The sequence below is a fragment of the Lissotriton vulgaris genome, chromosome 4_1 (assembly GCF_964263255.1).
Source record: "Lissotriton vulgaris chromosome 4_1, aLisVul1.2, whole genome shotgun sequence".
In the NCBI taxonomy this organism is placed as follows: Eukaryota; Metazoa; Chordata; class Amphibia; order Caudata; family Salamandridae; genus Lissotriton; species Lissotriton vulgaris.
Window position 1 is genome coordinate 239,416,608 of NC_141691.1, and position 20,509 is coordinate 239,437,116.

The window sequence follows — 20,509 nt, forward strand, 5'->3', positions numbered from 1 at the left end:
GAAGGATTCAGATTTTTATTTTTATTTTGGAGGTCATACCAGTAGAAAGATGCTTTGGGATGAGTAAAAAAGGTATTTGAAGGGGTAGAGTAAGAGGGAAGAGTTTAGAAAGGCTTATTTTGGGGGATCAGTATAGTATAGTAAAAGAAGTGTCAGATGATGCAAGGAGGGGTATAGTATGGGAGAGTCTAGAAAGGGTTATTTTGGGGATTAAAGTAGTGGTAAGGAGTTTGGAATAAATGAGAGAGTGCATGTAGAGGATATGTTGATAGAGGTATAGGGTGAGAAATAGGATAGTGCATTGGATAAGCTTTTTTAGGAGAGTAAAAGGATGCATTAGATAAACTCTGGTTTTTCAAGTGTTATTGTAATTTAAAAATGTATTTATTTATTGGATATGCTGAATTAGAAGAAAGTGATACTTATAAAACCCATAAGTACTTGTAAAGTATATAGATGCATAAAGGATGTAGGTATATGTAGATTAAATATATTGATAGTTATAGGATGAGAAATAGGGTAGTGCATTGGATATGCTTTTTTAGGAGAAGAGTAATAAATGTATAGATCCAAGTACATGGAAGGTATATAGATGCAAAAAGGAAGTAAAAGGATGCATTAGATAACTTCCAAGTGTTATTGTACTTTACAAATGTATTTATTTATTTTTTAACCAACCTATTTATTCTACATGTGTATACAAAGCCATACACAAAGATAGGTACATATCTATAGTAAAATAAATGCTTATATACAGAGGGATGTGCTGTAAATGTGTTTGCGTATGGTGCTTATGTGGGGAAGAGCCAATTCTTGAGTAGTTTTCTGAAGATAAGGTGGTTGTCTGTGGATCTTATGTTGGGGGGTAAAGAGCTCCACAATTTTGCTGCTTGAACAGAGAAGGATGTGCCACCAATGTTTTTTTTTCTTGTGTCTTGGGATTTTGAGGCAAGGTGCCCCTTTTAGAGCGGAGGTTTCTTTGTTGAATGAGTTTGTTGATTTTATTCCTTATGAAGAGAGGTCCATTTCCATGTATTGCTTTGTGGGTGATAGAAAGCAGCATGAACGTGGATCTTCTGACAACCGGTAACCAATGCAGGGATTTCAAGGCAGGGGAGATGTGGTCTCGCAGTTTGATATGCAAGAGTAGTCTGGCAGCTGAGTTCTGAATCCGTTGTAGTCTTTTCATGGTTGTTAAAGGTATACAAGAGGCCGATGTTTCATAGTGTCATACATTTGTTACGCGACCAGAGGTTTCAAATCTTAAGTGTGATCTTGACTGTGACGAGCAGAAGTTACCTAGGAGGGCAGTGTGACTCCAGAAGTCAGAGCCCACATTTGATGTACCAGGCAGGCATAGCACTGTGAAGTCTGGCTAGGGCGCGGTTTGTTTTTTGGCGTGGTTATAATGGCAGCCGAGGGAGGAAGCACAAAGGACAGAAGTCGAAACGTATTGTAAAAGTCCATTCTGTAAACTCGCAGAGATGCCGGCGGTGACACGAATGTCTCTACAGTGTTCGAGGCTGTGACATTATGGGCAGATACGAGTAAAACAGACTGGCACAGCACGGGCATTCATCAGGGGCGGCCTTAGGCATGTGCAAGCTGTGCATCTGCACAGGGCCACCAAACCCCAGGGTCCACCACACCAATATATATCCTTAATATAATAATCCTTTGAGGATGGATACATATTTGCGTGGTGGCCTCGGGCGGAGATTTGGCAGCTTTCGGCTCTGTTCCACTTCCAAACACCCCGACCCCCTTCTCACCCCCCCCCCCCCCGCCCCTCTTCACTGGCCTCCGCCCCACCCGGAACCCTTCTTCCGGGGCCCCCTACCTACGCTCCCTGCCCAGGGCCGCCATGAGCCTAGAGCCACCCCTGCATTCATTCACACAGATCAGAACTTTCATAACCTCTGAAACGAGTAATGCAGCTTATCAGATATCAACATGCACCATTTGGCGTCCAAACGATTGTTTATGAACATGCCTTTTGGTTTTGGGGCTTTTCCAGGCCGCTGTACAAGCCTCAATGCAAAGGGCCTGTTTCCGACCGTATCCACAGCGGTCGGGTCCTAATATGGCAGTTGGGACTGCTGGCTACCTGTCAGACAGTCCCTTTACCACAACAATGCCCGTCGGACGCTCGTCCGACCAGCATCGTAATTGGGGCCATAGTGTGGCAGAATGTGTAAACATTTATATACAAAAAGAAATCCTAGTAGTTGCTTTCAGAGCTGTGAATGCCTGACTTTTTTTTTTTACTTTTGTTTGTACCGAATTAGTGTTTAAAGTCCCGTACGTGAAGTAAACAGGACTATTAAAGGTCTACTGCATTATAGAATATTCCGATTTTTTAAACACCTAATTATTTGTAAGCAGTACATACTTTGTCTAAGATGAGGCAATATCAGAGAGTGTTGATCAGATGAACAGTCAAAACAATCTCTTTATAAATATATGTCTCTAATTTCTTTATCATTGGCGACTTGTAACACAGTTGCTGATTATAAGGATTTGACATAAAAACTCAAGTTTAATAGCTATTACAGTTTAGTTCAGACTTCGCAGTGCCTGCTGCCATAGTCGGCTGCTGAGGAGAAAGGCAGGTCAATTCACCGAGTACAATTAAAGCAGCAGTGTATAAGAATGAAACCTTGCTTTTCCAAGCACAAATTAGATATTTAGGGCAACATGTTTTATTTTTTCCACTCTTTTGGGAAATTATAGAAAAGTTAGAATCTGTCTGCATGTTTCTCCTACATTTTGTATTAATTGAGTTGTATTTAACTGCTTCCAATATCTTTATTCAACAACTAGGTAACAACTTATTTGATGCGTTTAATGTTTTCACTAGTGATTCTATTTGTGTTCATGTTAACAAACATGTTCTCTTTCATATGAAAGAGCTGTGCACCAAGGATTTAATTGATTTGTGGGAAGGGTGATGGTGTGAGCATGTATTATAAGGGATAAAGTACCCACTGCCCTGCATGATAACGGTATTGCACGTCCCCAAGGAGTTCCATATCCATGTAAAGAAACACTGCTTTCGGCCTCATTCCTTTAAATGACCATGGAACTCCTGGGTGACTTTCAATATCCTTATAATGCATATTGAGGCGTACTTTAGCCCGTATATATTGTCATAACGTTTTTGCCCATACTTTGCTAGAGGAAATTAACATGCTTACTTCAGGAAATTACCTGAGGTCTTGTGTATAATGTATCATGTGTATATAAACGTAATCATTTTATTAATCAATTTTGCTTCTTTTGTAGGTACTGACAATACAGTTGCAATTATGATTGGTAACGACAAAGGTAGAGAAATCTTAAACCTGATTAGGAAAGGAATCCAAGTTACTATGGTCATCGAAGTCGCAAAGAAGCATGGAGCCTGGATGAATCATTATTCAATCTTCTTTGTCTCCGTCTCCTTCTTCATCGTCACAGCTGCCACTGTGGGATACTTCATTTTCTATTCTGCAAGAAGGCTAAGGCTGAGCAGGGCACAAAACAGGAAGCTGGTTCGTATTCCAACTCTGTGTTTCCCATTTGTTTCTGTAGCATGTTCTTCTACAGTTACTTTGTTAAATTAACATTTTCATATTGTGGATCAGGCATTTCTTGACGTATATTGGTGTCCTAGGACTGGTATAATTTCAGTCCCGATTATTTCTTCTTTGCTACATATGTAGCTACATCCTCCTTTCAATAGGTTCATGTTTTCCTCATATTGCACCCCCAAATATCTGCAGAAGGTGGTGTCTTCGGCAACCATCTTTGTGACAATTTTCCGTATAACACTGGCACTATCAATAAAAGGTTTGTCCTTGATCTTTGAGGACCACCTTTTGTTTGACCTCTCTTTTGCTTCTGTATCTTTCATCCATTTAAAATACATTTTGTGTTGATTTGTTTTAAGAATAGCAGAAATTAATGGAATGTGTTCTTCCTAGAACAATAATAACAGTGCTGTTGTATATTTTTCTCTCCCTCAGAAATACTAAAATCGATATGTAGTGTACTTGGGGTATCAAGAGGATGAAGTGATAGAGATTTGTAAAAGCATTTTAGTATATATTTGTTCATGTAGCATTTCTTTCTTTATAGTCGACTGCAATGTGCCCCCAACCCAGGTTCGAAAAACAAGAACAATGTCTTTTAACGTTGCTAAGATTGCTTTTTAGTAGCGGGCCCAGAAAAAAATGGTCGTCTTATGTTGGCCCAATGCTTAATTCTTAAAAAAAAAAAAATGCCAGGGCGCTCGTAAGGAGACCACTGCAGCTTACACCACCCATTTCCCCAGCTAGCACGGTCAATGACAGTACCAACGCAACTACTAACCACCACATTCCTGCAAGTGTGACCATTCTGACTATTCCAGCCCCCCCCAAGACTATAAGAATGGCTTGGGTGGCAGGTATTAGTCATTTTTAATGTATATTGAAATAATAAACCAACGTTGCTGTGCTTATCTCTAAATTAAACAAATGCGCCACCATATGGGAGACTGTAATTAGTGCCAGTGTTCGCAATTCAGTGGTGTTGCCGTGCACCGGAAACCATTGGCTCAAATTAAGCACTGGTTTTGCCTCTCCTAAAGAGATGATGTTGGAAAGTTAATTAAACAACACCGTTCAAACAGCTGAGGGATGGTTCGTTTATCACCCAGAAATTTTAATTATTCCAAATAATAAACTTCTTAAGCATAAAAAAACAGCACTGTAATCCATGCTTAAAGTAAGTGGATGTTATCAAAATACAATTGAACAAGATGCTGCATTATGAATATGTGTGGGTTGAATGCAGGAACACCTGAAAAATAGTTCAAGTAGTAGTTTTAACTCCATTAATCCCTGGCTTTGGGGCAAACTAGACAATATCTCAATTCCCTGATGGATCTTCCAAAACGGCTTTGGCAAGGTTGAGCGGATTTTTGCATTCCACAATGCTATTCCTCAGCGTGGAAGGTGGAATCATTCTATCACCCCGGTGCACAGACCCATGAGCCACAGATAATTCACTATTGAGTTCCCAAAAATGTCTTAAATCTTTTGGAACAAGTAAGTTATTTTTTTCCTCATGGCTATTCTTCCTCCACCAACTTTTTACACAGTTACAATACTGCATCCGCAGTGACTGCCATTATCCATTCCTCTTCTTTCATTCTTGATACCCCTTAATCATGAACTAAAGCAATTTGAAATTCTTCCATTCATTCTTATCCCATTACTGTATGTCCGTTGGCATGCGTGATAAAAAAAAATCAGCCAAACATTACTTTTTCCTGGTACATACTCGATCTTGTGTATGAAGTATTTCAACCTAATTGACATCTTTGCTACTCTAGCGGAAGCAATGAATAAGCCTTCTGTAGTCAATAGTTTGACAAAAGGTTTGTGCTCACTGCATACTCTGCACTGCTTAACCCAGACATAAGATCTCCCCTTGAGGGGCACCATTGTTTTGTGAGGGGAGGTCGGCCTGTTTGAAGGAGCTGGATTGAGTCTGGCCCTACGGACTACCCCCTACATGGTCTGAATCTAGCTTTGGGTTTCCGGGACAGACTAAATATTTGAGCTAACTCGGCTCTTCATTGGACCAACACTACACCTGGCCGCGTATTTGTACCCTCTTGGCCGTGGACGAGTGCTGCGGTGCCCCGACACCCCTGTGCGACTTTGGTACTGAGAGGACCAGGATGTCCCTTCTCATAGCAGACCGGGGGGGGGCGGCCCTCGGTCGCGCCTGGTGGACACCATATATCATGGTCAAAAACCGGGCCAAAGTGCAAGAGAAGCGGGATGGCGCTGATGCCCCTCGTACTATTACTGGGGGCGTGGGCCCCTCGCCGGAGACCGCCCTGACCGGGCAAGTAGATGAACACCCCCCAGATAAACTGGACTTAATCCTTAAAGAGATACGAGACTCTAGGGCGGCAATGGAACAGCAACTGGGCACTCTTACAACGGTCCTGACCCTCCTGAGGGCTGACCATGGCAAGTTGGCGGACCAAGTCAGAGACCATGGCATAGCCTTGACGGATCTCACACCTACGGTGGCGGAACACTCCTCCTCCTTGAAACAACTCTAACAGCAGGTTGACACGCTCCTGGACCGAGTCGAGGACGCAGAAGGGAGAAAAACGCAACAACATCTGCGTCATTGGCCTTCCGGAACGCTGCGAGGGAAACCGGGTGGCAGAATTTATGGAACAATGGTTCAAGGACCATGTAGTGCCCGAAGGACTCTGGCCATATTTCTGTGTGGAACGGCACACAGGATCCCGACGGGGCAACCTAAGGCCGGTCTGCCTCCCCATCCACTGATTGTGAAGATTCTTAACTATAGGGACCGAGATACCCTGCTACAAAAGGCTAGATAGAAAACTCGCATCCAATACTAGAACCATCGGGTCTCCTTGTATCCAGATTACATCATGATGGTCCAGAGACAGCGTTCCTCCTACCAAGCAGTAAAAAAGAGACTGCTGAAAGCACAACTCAAATATGCACTCCTATACCCTGCTCGGCTGAAGGTTATCCATGAGCAGAAAACTAATTTTTTAGATATCGACGGACTTTGGGGAATGGATGGAAGTGATGTGCATAGGGTCCAGCCAGGCCAGTGCAGCGGAGGGGTCTATGCAGGGTTCGATGGGCACTATGGTGAGAGCAGCCCGCCGCTCGCTGAGACCCAGCCGAGGCAGCAGAGGAGCTGACCCCTCGAAAGAAAAGAGGATGGATCAGGAGGGAGAGCTGGTGACTGTGGGTGCCTTCCGAGAAGACTCCAACAAAATCGCGACTGACTCAGATGACAACACCCTATATTTATTTAGTTATCTTGTTCCCCACCATCACGCCTAGAACGGCTGATGATTTAATGGACAATTGACTGTAAAGCCTGAACCTTTACTCTACAATCTCCGATTAGGGGTTTTGATATTGCTGCTGTTGTATTATTTATAGATGGTGTCTGTTGTCCGATTTGATATCTGGGCTCCATAGTTTGTGAGGGTTTCTGCCATTTTGTAACTTACCAAAGGCTGGACCTCCTGATTAGGGCTTCAGTTTGAATGTAGTATAATCTGAAAGTAACTGAGGGCCTGTATTGAGGTCCGAGAGATCCCGATTACCTGGTATTCACTAGGGGCTAAGTCCAGACCACCACTCCCTCCGCTATCATAACATTCACCTTCCCCCGGGATGGAGTTCTGTAGAGCTGTGGGGTAACAATGATTGTCTGCAATACAGCCAAGTTTGCGACTGGCCACCTCCGTTCAAGGGTATGCACCTTTATTGACTTTTATTTGCTTGTTGGATTATTGTTGGGCTCCACGCAGTTCTAGCGCTGTGCCGGGTTTAGTTAAAGTTATGGGGGATAGAGACTCCTGGTCACTCCTACCCGAACACTTCACACGTAAAGAGATCCTACCTTATCACTGGGGATAAGGCAAGATCAGTTGAACCTCAAGGGTCCTATAATTTGCTTACCTGGAATGTAAGAGGGTTAGACTTCATTCAGAAACTCCTCCGCCTTCATGCATTCCTCCTTCGACACCAAACACACATTGCGTTCCTCCAGGAATCCCACCTCCCAGATGCTGAAACTCAGAAAATGCGGAAAAAATGGAGGGGGTGTATTTATTCCACGAATTATTCCGCTTTCGCTAGGGGGGTCGCTCTTTGGATACGACATGGGATCCCATATGTTGAGATTGAACGGCGGGTGGATGATCAGGGGAGATATGTCTTAGTGAAAGGAAATCTAGACGGCTCTCTGCTGGTTTTTGGGAGCATTTACGCCACAAATTTTGATCAAGATAAATTCCTACAGAGGCTGAGTGTGGCTCTGGCGGACTGGGATGAGATCCCTTGGGCTTTAGGGGGAGACTGGAACACGATATTGGATATAGGATTAGATAGATCACACCCCCCACTTCAGGCCTCTGCCACGACTAGATTAACCGAGCAGTTTGCCTCCTGGACGGATGGCTGGTCTTTGTCTGATGCCTGGCGGACACTACACCACACACATAAGGAATACTCTTTCTATTCTCCTCTGCACAACCTCCAGACCAGGATCGACTGCTTCCTGTGCTCTAGGGCCATTATCACGAACATAGTTGGGTCGGAATACCTAGCTAAGACCTTCTCTGACCATAGGCCCCTGACACTAAAGTTGCTCAGGGGTAGGGTGCCGACCCCGGTACCCACCTGGAAACTAAATCCACGGTTGCTGGAGGACGCTCCCTTCCGCTATTCCTTGTCTGCCGCTATCTGACTATCTGAGGGAGAATTGGAACACGGCCTCCTCAAATCTGATAGAGTGGGATGCCTTAAAAGTAGTGATCAGGGGGGCAGCGATAGGACAACTAGTATTTTGAGTAAGGCCCTTGCAAACCGGATACAATCACACCTCCCCACACTTATTCACCAGGACCAGTGCAGATTCCTTCCGAATCGTAGCACTTCTCTGAACACTCACCGATTACACTCGATCATGTCGGCTACTACTAGTGAATTCCCTCATGCGGGATGTTTAGGGCTGGACCTCAAACAAGCATTTGACTCCCTGTCCTGGGAGTTCATGTTAGAGTCCTTAAAACGTTTTGGGTTTCCGGATAACTTCCTGAAATGGGTCCGCCTACTATACACATGTCCTACGGCTAGGGCCCGCACTGGTAGATACATCTCAAACTGTTATGAGGTACACAGAGGCACGAGACAGGGTTGCCCCTTGTCCCCGTTATTTGTTCTTGCCCTTGAACGCTTGGCACTATCTCTTCGTTGTGCGGCTGCCCGCATGGGCATCCCTATCAGTGGGACGCATCATCCTATATCCATATACGCGGATGATATACTGTTATATTTCTGAGACCTCACAGCAAATCACCATCCGATACCTGACATATTCGACACGTTTGAACAGTTATCAGGCCTGGCGATAAACCCTGTAAAATCAATAGGTTTTTTCTTCCGAGAGACACCTCACCTCACTCAAATACAGCCTGGCATACATCATATGCCGGTCGCCCCTGATACTTTTTTTTTTTTTGTAAAATTTTTATTTTGCATACAGAGAAAAATAACAATTAACAAAAGACATCACATTGGTCTCACGGAAGGTCCCACACAGTGGGAAGGCTGAAAAGGAAGATGAGGCAGGGCATTAAAGCAAAAAAGTCGTCAGTGCTGGTAATGTCGGCAGTCCCGCAGCATCCCCCGCCGAGGGGTAGCTCAAATAGTGCAGCCAGCAACTAGTCCAGGAGTTCTCCAGCGATCAAGTATGCCTCATCTCGGTGAAGTAACTGTCCCAATGCAACACCCTACCCTCCCCCCAAAAACAAAACTCCCCCCTCCCCCCCCCGTGACGGCGCCGCTCGCAAATCTCACGCATACACCAAGCACACTCTAGAGTTGAAACAAGTGCAAGTTCCTCAATGACGCCGGGCAAACAGCCGAAGGCAAGCCAGCAGAAAGAAAGGACACCAAGGGGCCCCACACGTGCTTGAAGTTTTTATATTTGCCTATAAATATATCCGCCATTCTCTCGAGACTCAGAAGTCTCCACAGTCTGGAGTGCCAAAGGGATACCGCCGGGGCCTCCTTGCGTTTCCAGGCCGAGGCCAGCGTGAGCTTGGCCGCGCCGAGGCACAGCCATAAGATCTTTTTGTCAGCTCGCGATTGGTGTTCCAGGCCGGGCTCTCTCAAACCCAGCAAAACGAATTCGGGGGAGTCATCGATAGGGTATTGCAAAATGTCTTTAATATGCGATAAGATTTCGGCCCAGAAGGGCTTAATGATCGGGCAATCCCACCAGACGTGGCGGAAATCCCCCAAAAGGCCACAACCCCTCCAACACCTGTCCGTGGCCTCCGGGAAAATGCGATGAAGTCGGGCCGGAACCATGTACCATTGCGTTAGAGTTTTGTAATGTGCTTCCCTCAAGAGAATGGAGTGGTTAAACTGCGTCATGTCCTTCCAAAGCGGCGACCATTCTCCGTCAGTGATATCCCTCCCCACCATCTCCTCCCATTGCTCCATGTAACGGGGTCTAGGGGAAAGGGCCGAGCGGAGCAGCAGCCGATATAAAAAGGAGATAGCCCCCTTCATGGCCGAGGTCTTCAGGAGAAAGGCCTCAAAGTCGGATAAAGGTCTCGTCGCCGCCTCTCGCACCGCGGGCAAAGTGGCCCAGTGTAGCAGTTGTAAATGCCGATACCTTTCCCCCGGCGGCACTTGATAGTCCCGCATGCAGTTCTCGAACGTCAAGGGTTCGGGGCCATGGAACAAGTGAAGTAATGCCCGGCATCCCCCCTCCCTCCAAACGTCAAAGGGGCCCTCAGTGAGCGCCGGGGAAAACTCTGGATTAAAATGCAAAGGGGTGAACGGGGATGGGAAGGTCGTCCATCTCTCGTCACTGGCCAGTGTGTCCCAAACTTTCAGCGTAGTCCCCGTGGGGGTACTAATGTACGCGTTTACCGGGCGGTCTCGCTTCGGCTTCCACGCTAGGTCCCAGATGGACCGGCCTGCCACACTCCGGTCCATGTGCAGCCAGTGTTTGTCAGAGAACTGCTGCGACCACTCCACCATAACTCTAAGTTGGGCCGCCTTGTAGTAGAGGTGGAAGTCCGGAAGGCCTACCCCTCCGTCATTTCGCAGGCGCCGCAGGAGTGTAAATGAAAGCCGCGCCCGACCGCCCTGCCAGACAAATTTCAACATCATCGATTTGAGGTGGCTAAAAAAGGTAGAGGGCAGTGGAATAGGCAAGGCTTGGAACAGGTATAGATATTTGGGGAGAAGGACCATTTTGATAGCATGTACCCGTCCCAGCCAGGACAGGAATCTAGGTTTCCATTTCTCCAGTTCCACGCGTGTTCTGGCCATGAGGGGCGGGAAATTGGCCGCAAAGAGACCGCCCACTGTCGGGGTGAGGAGTACCCCGAGATACAGCAGGGACCCCGCGGCCCAGGCCAACGGTGTCGTCGCCTTCACCCGTGCCACCTCGGCCTGAGATAGGGTCAGGTTCAGGACATGCGATTTGCCATAGTTGACCTTGAAGCCGGCCACCGCCTCAAATTCCAGCAATATATCACGTACACACGGAAGGGAGTTAGCGGGGTCGGCCAACGACAAGAGGACATCATCTGCAAACAGGGTGATCTTGTGCTGTTCCCCAGTGAACGGGATGCCCTTCACCCCCTCATGCTCCCGAACTGCCAGCGCCAGAGGTTCAATGCTGAGTGCAAACAGCAAGGGCGAGAGGGGACATCCCTGCCTAGTGCCCCGCGAGTGTTGGAAGAAGGCCGACAAGTGGCCGTTCACCGCCACCCGTGAACGCGGGCTGCAGAAGTTAGCTCTTACCATCGCGACGAAGCGATCGGAAAACCCAAACGCCCGTAACGTGTGGAAGAGAAAGCCCCAGTCAACGCGGTCGAAAGCCTTCTCCGCATCCAGCCCCACCAAGACCGCCGGGATGCGGAACCTGTCCGCCTTCTCTATAAGGTGGATGACCCTCCGGGTGTTATCATGCGTCTGGCGGCCTTTGATGAAGCCCGATTGGTCCGCATGGATAATCGACGGCAGCAGGTCTTGCAGGCGGCTCGCTAATATAGCCGAGTAGAGCTTGGCGTCGATGTTGAGTAAGGCTATAGGGCGGTATGAGGCACACCACTCCGGGTCCTTCCCCGGCTTCGGCAGGACCGTGATCACTGCTTCCGCCAGGGTCCCAGAATTCACCCCAGGTCCAGCCATGTCGTTAAAGAGGGCGACCAGGAAGTCACACACCTCAGTCGCGTAGGTCTGGTAAAAGACCGCGGTGAACCCGTCGGGGCCGGGGGCTTTGTGTAGTTTCAGGTTTTTAATAGCCGCGAGAACCTCCTCCCTTGTAATCGGAGCCTCAAGTAAGTCATTCCATGCCCCTGGCACCTGCGGGAGCGATAAGCGCTGCAAAAATGCACGTTGATTAGCCGCGTCCAACTCTTCCCCCGCGTACAACGCGGCGTAGAAGCGGCCAAAGGCATCAGCCTTCGCCTCGTCAGTGTGCTGGAGCACTCCTGCCAAGTCTCTAATCCCACCTACGTATTCACGCTCCCTCTTATCCTTCAATTGCCGGGCAAGGTGTCTACCAATCTTGTTGCCCCCAGAGTAGGAGAGCCGGCCCAGCCGCAACAGTGTGAGTTCAGCCCTATTCGCGTAGTGAGACTTCAACTTGCCCCGTACTGCCGTTAGGGGACGTAGGGTCACCCTCGAGGGATTAGCTTTGTGTTCCCTCTCAAGCGCGAGCACCTCTGCTTCCAGCGCTTCCCTCTCCTTCCTACGTAAGGTGTTCAATTGCGAGTTGAGGCCCAGGCACGTCCCCCTGATCGTCGCCTTAAAGGCGTCCCAGGTAGTCATTAGGGACGTGTCCGAGGGAGGGTTGCTATCAAAAAAGTCCCGGATGGCCTGACGCAAGGCCTGATGGGATACATCGTCTCGGACCACCGAGGCCGGGAAGTACCATTTCCGGTTCGCGGTGTCCGGCGGCGACCACCGAAGCGTGAGCACTAGAAGACTGTGATCCGAGACAGAAAGCGGGAGAATGGCGGCATCTAAGATGTTCCCTCTAAGGGACTGGCTAAGGAAGATGTAGTCCAGGCGGGAGTAGGAGTGGTGCACATGGGAAAAGAACGTATAGTCCTTCACAGCAGGGTGAAAAAACCTCCAACCATCCACCAGCCCCATCTCCTCCACCCCCCTCTGTGTACTCCCCGAGAAAACCCCCGTGTCCGCCCTCCGACCCCCCGAGCTGTCCATCTCCCCATCCCAGACCAAGTTATAATCACCCAACATGAATACAAGTCCTTCCGCAAAGTCCCCCACCTTCTCCAGCAGCTCCTGCAAGTACTTATTTTGGCCCGAATTAGGCAAGTAGAGCACCACAAACGTACACAACCTGCCCTGGATGTGCCCCTTGACCATCAACCACCGTCCTTCTCTATCGGTGCGGACTCCCACAGGCTGAAAATGCAACGCTGCCTTAAACATTAACGCCACCCCCGATGCTTCGTGACAGCTGAGGACCTGTACACAATGGGGTACGCCCTGTGCCGGAGCCGCATTTCATCCTTTCGAGCTAAATGGGTTTCCTGAAGCCCCACCACATCAAGGTGATGGTCTACAAGGTATTTCAGGACCTTCTGTCTCTTCTGAGGGGAATTCAAGCCCTTGACATTCCAAGTGCCTATACTAATCGGCATAAGGAACACCTCCCAAAGGTCTTGCTATCAGAAATACAAATGGCGCCCAACCCTCCTTCCACCCCTCCCCCCAACCACGTGCTCCCAAACGCTCCCAGAACAGTCGTAGGCTCAGCCCCTCTACAGCATGGCGCGCAGTCCACCACTCATTCTCTACATTCATCCCCAAAGGCCTGCCGTCACGGCCCCCCCTCCCCCTCCCCAACGGTCCCCCAACCAAAATTCCCCCGAACCAACACAGAACATTGTACAAAAATGGGAAAGAAAGTGCAAAAACCATACTCAACAGGACCAGTAGGCCGAAGTCCGTAGGAAGCCCCCAGTCGAGTGACAGGCCCGAGGAATGAAGCCACTATTCCCCTTGGCCGTAATCAAGGTCGCCTCCACCAGAGTACTTGCACACCCTCGATCAGAAGGCCCGAGCCTTCCCGGCGCCAATTTCCCAATTTGGGATCACGCCGCCCCAGAGCTGAGCTGTGAAGCAGCCAACGTGGCCGAGGCCACCGAAGCGACCGCCGCCCCTCGTTCCTGCAGGCTGGTAGAGAGGTCCGGACGCTGTCTTGCAGGGGATCCGGCGGGGGAGCGCCCTACCCTGTGCCAAGAGTTCGATCGGCGGCGCCGCCGAGATGGGGAGGCCGCCGCGGCCTGTGATGATGGAACATCCGCCAATCCCAGAAGCTCTTTTGCCGCCTGAAGTGTGCGTACTTGGGCCAGGCGGTTTTGCCATCTGAAAATTATTCTGAAAGGGTGCCCCCAAGAGTAGGCGATCCCCCTCTCTTTCAGGAATGCTGTGATAGGACGGAAGTCCCTTCGTTTTTGTAAGGTAGAGGCCGCCAAGTCCTGGAACAGCTGGGGTCTATGGCCACGGAATTGCAATGAGTCGATGGTCCTGGCCTTCCGTAGTATCCTCTCCTTGAGTTGAAAATCGTGGACGCACACCAGTATGTCGGGGGGAGGACCCCCCCCTCGCCGCGGCAAGCCCACCCGGTGCACTCTGTCCATCCGTATCTCCGTCGTGTCCTCCTCATCTAGGACCTGGAGGAACAGCTCCTGTACGTATCCCCGGAGGTCTCCCGCCTCACCGTCCCAGGGCACCGCCCGTATACGGATGTTGTTCCTACGGGAGCGGTTTTCAAGGTCTTCCGTATGCAGTTGGGGGTCCAAATTCTGCTCGGTGAGGCGGATAATGTCTTGCTGGAGCATATGAACATCTGTGGCCACGCTCAGGTCCCTGTCCTCCAGGGTCGCCACTCTCTCACCTATGCCGTCCACGTCCCTCCGCACCTCCCGCAAGTCGGAGGCGAGCTGCGACCTGAGCTCCGATATGTCCTCCTTGATGGAGGCAAACAGCTCCGACATGAAGGCCTTCGTCACTGGAGCGTCTTCATCAGATTGCCTTGATGACCCACCAGCTCCAGGGGAGGCCGGTTGCTGGGAGGCCTTGTCCTTCCCCTGGTTTCGTTTGCGTTGCACTGTAGACATGACGCCCTGTGTCGGCTCCACGTGGCCAAGGAAGCAGCGGGGTCTGCCGGCGGGTCAGGCACTCGGTTCCTTCCTTCGCCTCCAGCCGCTTCCAGGCTCCCCACCCTCAGGCACTCGACTGTGAGCGTCTCCCGTATCCCAGACGGGAGTTCCAGTGGGCCAGCGATCTGCCGCCTCGGTCCTCCGAGCCTCCGCCACCAATGAGCGATAGGGTCACTCCCGTGCCCCGTCGTCGTCCGGCTCCGTGCAGCGACCCGGCCCTAGGCTCGGACAGTTCAAGCAGGCCGCAGGCGCCACCCACGTGGGGAGGCCAGTCGATGGCGTTAGCAAGGGGCCACCGGTTGTGCAGGTGGCGCTACTTGGCCAGGGGTCCTCTCCCAGGCGTGGTATGAGCCAGGTCTCGCCGATAGAACCTCCCTCGTCCAAACTCCGGTCCGCTCAGCCGACCGTCTGCTCCAGGGCCTGCAGGCGGATCTAGGGCCCCGCCCCTCGACCACACCGGGCCGCGATGGTTGGAAAATCCGGGGTCTCACAGGCCGTAGGCTGCAAACGTCCTCGCAGGTGCTCTAGGGGTCACACCGCTCCGGGGACCCCGCCAACGTCCGCCGCTCTGCTAGGCGAACGTCTCCGCCACTGTAGGGGCTCGTGGGTGCCCCCAAAAATCGTGCTATTAGTTGCTATGTTGGATCTGCGCCGGAGCGGCACGAAAAGGCGTCCTACTCCGCCGCCATCTCGGCCACGCCCCGCCCCTGATACTTTTAAATACCTGGGAATACAGGTGTATAGGTCGCCTGCAGATCAGATTGATGGTAATATCCAAAGGGCAATAACCAGACTTCGGAGCAGCATAGGGTTCTGGACCTCTCTGCCCCTATCAGTGATGGGACGCATTGCCATCTCAGAAATGGTTATGCTCCCTCGCCTCCTATATTATTTTGTGAATTTACCAGTGTATCCCCCTCAATCTATTTTTGACACACTGAACTCCATTTTGATCAACCTTATTTGGGGGATGGGCCGAAGACGGATCAGCCTCTGGAAACTTCAAATGGGAACTAAGGCAGGCGGACTAGGGGCTCCTGATTTTCTGGGGTATTATTATGCTAGCCAGCTCTAATGGCTATCCTATTGGACTGCAGTTAGGAACCTACACGAGATCGGCCTCACACCGGAAAGACTTAGTCTTGGTGAACTCCATTCTCTGTTGTTGCCTAGGGCCAGGATTCCCCTGGATTGCCCTCCTCTGCTAAAAAGTGCTTTAACTTGTTGGAGAAAAGCCCTTTCATATACGTCAGTGATCCCACCCTACGCGGCAAACATCCCCTTGTTGGGCATCCCCACACCGCAGGGCAGACTCACACGAAACAGACTCCAAGAATGAACAGATAGTGGGGTAGAAGACGTGGGTTAATTGTTTTGGAGATGATGTGCTATTAGACCATGACACCTTTGTGCGGATTACGGGCGCTCCACCACGATTATATCTGTTATACGCCACGTTAGCACACTATATTAGGACCACCTGGGAGCCACAACGAACTAAACCCACACAACATGAACCTGTACACCTATTATATTATATGGGACCGGGAGGTCATTTGGTCCGTTGGTTATATACGGGGATAAGAACCCATGCAGCGCTCCCGCTTAGGACCCTTAGAACACGCTGGGTTGATGACACAAACACAGAAATCACAGATCGAGCGTGGCAGACCATGTTAGAACTTCCAAAAGAGTATCGCACAAAGTCAGATTTAAATTTATTCAAACGATGGTACTCCATAGAGCATATCTTACATCCAAAAGAGAATACATCTTATGTCCCCGAACTCCTCTCATTGCTGCCCTCGCTGCAGGGAGGACGAAGCTGACTTTAGCCATATGATATGGTTTTGCCCACAATTACGTGGATACTGGAGCGAGGTCTGCCGAACCCTCAATACCCTGACACAATTGCCGAAAGTCAAGTTAAAATTCATAGACCTGGCACTTGTCTTGCCATAACGATGAAGTGGAAGTCTCCCAGACCCCCCACAGTGACTGCGTGGCAGGCAGACTTGGTGCAGTGGGGTCGAGCGGAAGGGGCGGCCCTCCGGAGAGAGGAGGAAAGAGGACTACGTGAACACCCTATAGCTCTAGAGTGGGAAACTAAATTGATTGCTCTCGAAGCAGTTGATCTCATCACAACATTAACGGCTGGGTCCCAGTAAGGCACATTCGCCCCCAGACACCTTGAGGTTTACGACCCTTTATGCTGATACTGATGATCTTTATCTGTCCTATGTACCCTATAGTCCATGTGAAGCCCGGGGTACCCACGGGCAGTGTAAGTTTGGGACGGGCTGACCAGGAATGGGTGGGGGGGGGTGGGACTGAATAGGTTGGGGCGGGTTGGGTTTCTAACCGGTTTGTTTATTGAAAGATAATGCAAGTTATCATACCGATAAATGAATTGTACATAGAATGCTCCTGCACTGATCGGCTGGGGGACGTTTACGATTTACTGATTATATTGATAAGGGATACACTGAACTGTACACACAACAATGATATGATTTTCTGTGCCCTATAGACCTGAGACTGGGGAGAAAAATTTAAATGACTGTTTACGTCTTTAACTGCTTTGTGTTTTACCATGTCAAATAGCAGTCAACAATAAAGTGTGTTAAAAAAAAAACAGACATAAGATCTAAAGTGGTCTATTGCCCACGCACAAGCAACGGTCTCTTTCTCAGTCACTGAGAATTTCTCTTCCACCTATGACCACACACGAGAAGCGAATGCAACTATGATTTTTTTGCCCTTTACATCTATTTGAGACAGGACTCCTCCTGAGCCCTTGTTGCCACAGTAACCTCTTTTTCTAGCTCCGGGTCAAAGCATTTCAATACTGGGGCTTCCATAATAGCTTTTTTTATGTCCTTAAACTCCTACTTGCACTCTTCAGACTCCAAATAGTTCTCCTTTTTAGGTTTCACTTGTGCTGTGCTTGTGAAATCTCTTGTATTTAATATATCTTAAAATGGGTCTCTTATCAGTTCCTATGCCAAATTACTGTGTTCAGTAGCTTTTGCTTGGAACTTTTTTATTTTATTTAATCTTCCCTTGGCTGCACGCATTTACAATACTTCTAGCAAAGCTGTTCACACTGTTTAAGCCCCATTCACTGTCAAGATGCGATCTCTTTCCACGAAAAAGGCAGACCTCTTCTAACCGTATGCTGGAATGCCTGCTTTTTATTACTTAATTGTGTAAAGCAGATGCTTAAGCCTTAGAACACGTGCAGCATTTCCTATTCAATGTCTTGGTACCTTCCTTTGCACTTATGGGCATTATCAGATTGCTTTTTTTCAACTTAATCGAGTTATTCATTATGATCAAATTGTAAATGTTGTAATAAACATGGCACATTAAAAATAAAGGTAATATACAAGAGCTATGCTATATTTTACTACTAAACGGGTAGCTGCAAATGCAGTAACCTTGCAGGCAACCGGGTCATGATTTGGATGGTGCAGCAGTACCGGGCCCAAAAGTTGACAGAACTCCTCTAAACACAGTTTTTCTATATTTGACTATTAAACAGGCAGTCACATTGTAGTCACCTTGCAGTTTAAAGGGACTTCACTTAACTTGCGCAGCAGGTGCAGTGGCACTGGGGCAAAAAGCTCTAGGGACCAGACTAAACCCAGATTATTACTTAAATTAAAAATGTAACAGGCAGTCATAGGTGCAGTTACCTTGCAGGTAAAATGGGCTTGATAAAAATGGTGGTGCAGCAGGTGCAGTGATGCCATGCCCAAAAGTTATCAGAACTCATCTAAACAACTAATATTACGCTCTTTTACTACTAAACAGGCAGTCACAAGTGCAGTTATCTGACAATCTTAAGTGTCATGATTTCAATAGTGCAGCACGTGCAGTGGCACTGGGACCAAAAGCTCCAGACACTCCACTAAACTCCAAATTTTGCTATATTTTACAACTAAACAGGAAGTCACAATTGCAGTTACCATGCCATAAAGTGGTGTGATTTAAATGGTGCAGCAGGTGCAGTGGCACTGGGGCCAAAAGTTCATAACTCCACTAAACATCCAATATTGCTATATTTTACTACTAAAAAGGCGGTCACAAGTGCAGTTATCTTGCAGGCAAAAGGGTTATGATTTCAATACTGCCGGAGGTGCAGTGGCACAGGGACCAAAAGCTCCAGGCACCCCATTTAGCGCCTAATATTGCTATGTTTCATTCCTATGTAACAAAACAACAAGAAAGCCAATAATGGACCATTCTACAACTCCATAAGACTGTTAAAATCATAAGACACTTGTTGTAAATTCTGACAAGGAGCTGATTTGCTTTTGAAGAAACTTTTGTCAATGGTGTTTATCAACCCCCCCCCCCCGTTTTTTTCATTTCATCCAAATAATCAGTTTGTGACATTTCAATTGTATATAAAGTCCGGAGTGCTTGTTGTAGTGTATGAGAGGGTGACTTATGAGTGTGAATGTTGATCAACTTGATATGATATGTGGTATTTTCACTAATGTTGTGTTATTAATGTTTGTTTTAAGCAAATGTCATTTTTATGAATGTTTCCTGTATTGTTTGTGTTCAAAATGTGTTGAATTGCTGGTAAACTATGAACCAACATATTCTTTTCAAAAAAACTTTCGTTATAAATAAAAAAAGATTAATTCCGTGAACTGTGTCTCTGCCCCGCACTTTAGTTCAATTCTTGGCGCGTAGGCAATTTGAGGTAAATAGAAGTCTCGGTATTGGCTTTCTTGTTGTTTTGTTACTTTGATGAGGCTTGGCCTTACTGTGGGAAGCCCACACCCAGTGTTGTTTCTTCACATGTTTCATTCCTAAACAGGCAAACACAACTGCAGTTGCCATGCAGACAACAACCTCATGATTTGAATGGTGCAGCAATACCAGGCCCAAAAGTTGTCAAAACTCCTTTAAACACATAATATTGCTATATTTGACTACTAAACAGGCAGTCACAATTGCAGTTCACTTTCTGATTAACACCTTGGGTGCTAAGCAGATCCCCCTCCTGTGCTGATATTTACAGAATCCCCTTTTACATGATGAGCGGAGCTCGTCATGAGCATCGAAGGGGTTAAAGATACTTGATTTGAATGGTACAGTGGCTCTGGGGCCCTTAAGCTAGTCTAGGGACCCTACTAAACTCAGATTTTTGCTAAATTCTACTGCTAAACAAGACAGTCACAAGTGCATTTATCTAGCGGGCAATAGGGTCATGATTTGAATGGTCCAGCAGGTGCAATAGCAACAGAACCAAAAGCTCTAGGCACCCCACTAAACACTTGATATAGCTATATTTAACTACCAAACAGGCAGTCACAGGTGCAGTTACTTTGCAGACAACATGGTCGTGATTCAACTGATGCTGCAGGTGCAGTGGCAATGGACCCAAAGTTGTCAGACCTCCTCTAAAGACCTAATATTGCTATATTTTTCTACTTTATAGGCGGACACAATTGCAGTTATCTTGCCGTGAAACAGGGGTTACATCTCCCTGAAACAGCCACCAATATATAACATTCTTAATAAAGATGATCCGCGAATTCCTATGGTCGGGGAAATCACATAGGTCCAACGATTTCCTAAAATTACTAATAGTTCCGGATTCTAGGATGGGAGAGAAAACTCTCCACCTACAGCAGCTGATACGATGGCCTGTCCTACTTAGGCTAAGAAGCCCAGGGCTTGGGGCTGAACTTCGCTACACGTTCGCATGCTCCCACGTCC

At 48.1% G+C, this 20,509-nt stretch overlaps 1 protein-coding gene across 2 annotated transcripts in view; it reads left to right on the forward strand.

Moving 5' to 3' along the window:
- The window catches only part of RNF128 (ring finger protein 128), a 657,937-nt gene that overhangs the window by 481,004 nt on the left and 156,424 nt on the right, over window positions 1-20,509 (forward strand). For both annotated transcript variants that reach the window (XM_086918579.1, XM_086918580.1), the window contains exon 2: window positions 3,286-3,533. In XM_086918579.1, the coding sequence (XP_086774705.1) occupies window positions 3,286-3,533 (248 nt within the window). The remainder of the gene's footprint in view (window positions 1-3,285; window positions 3,534-20,509) is intronic.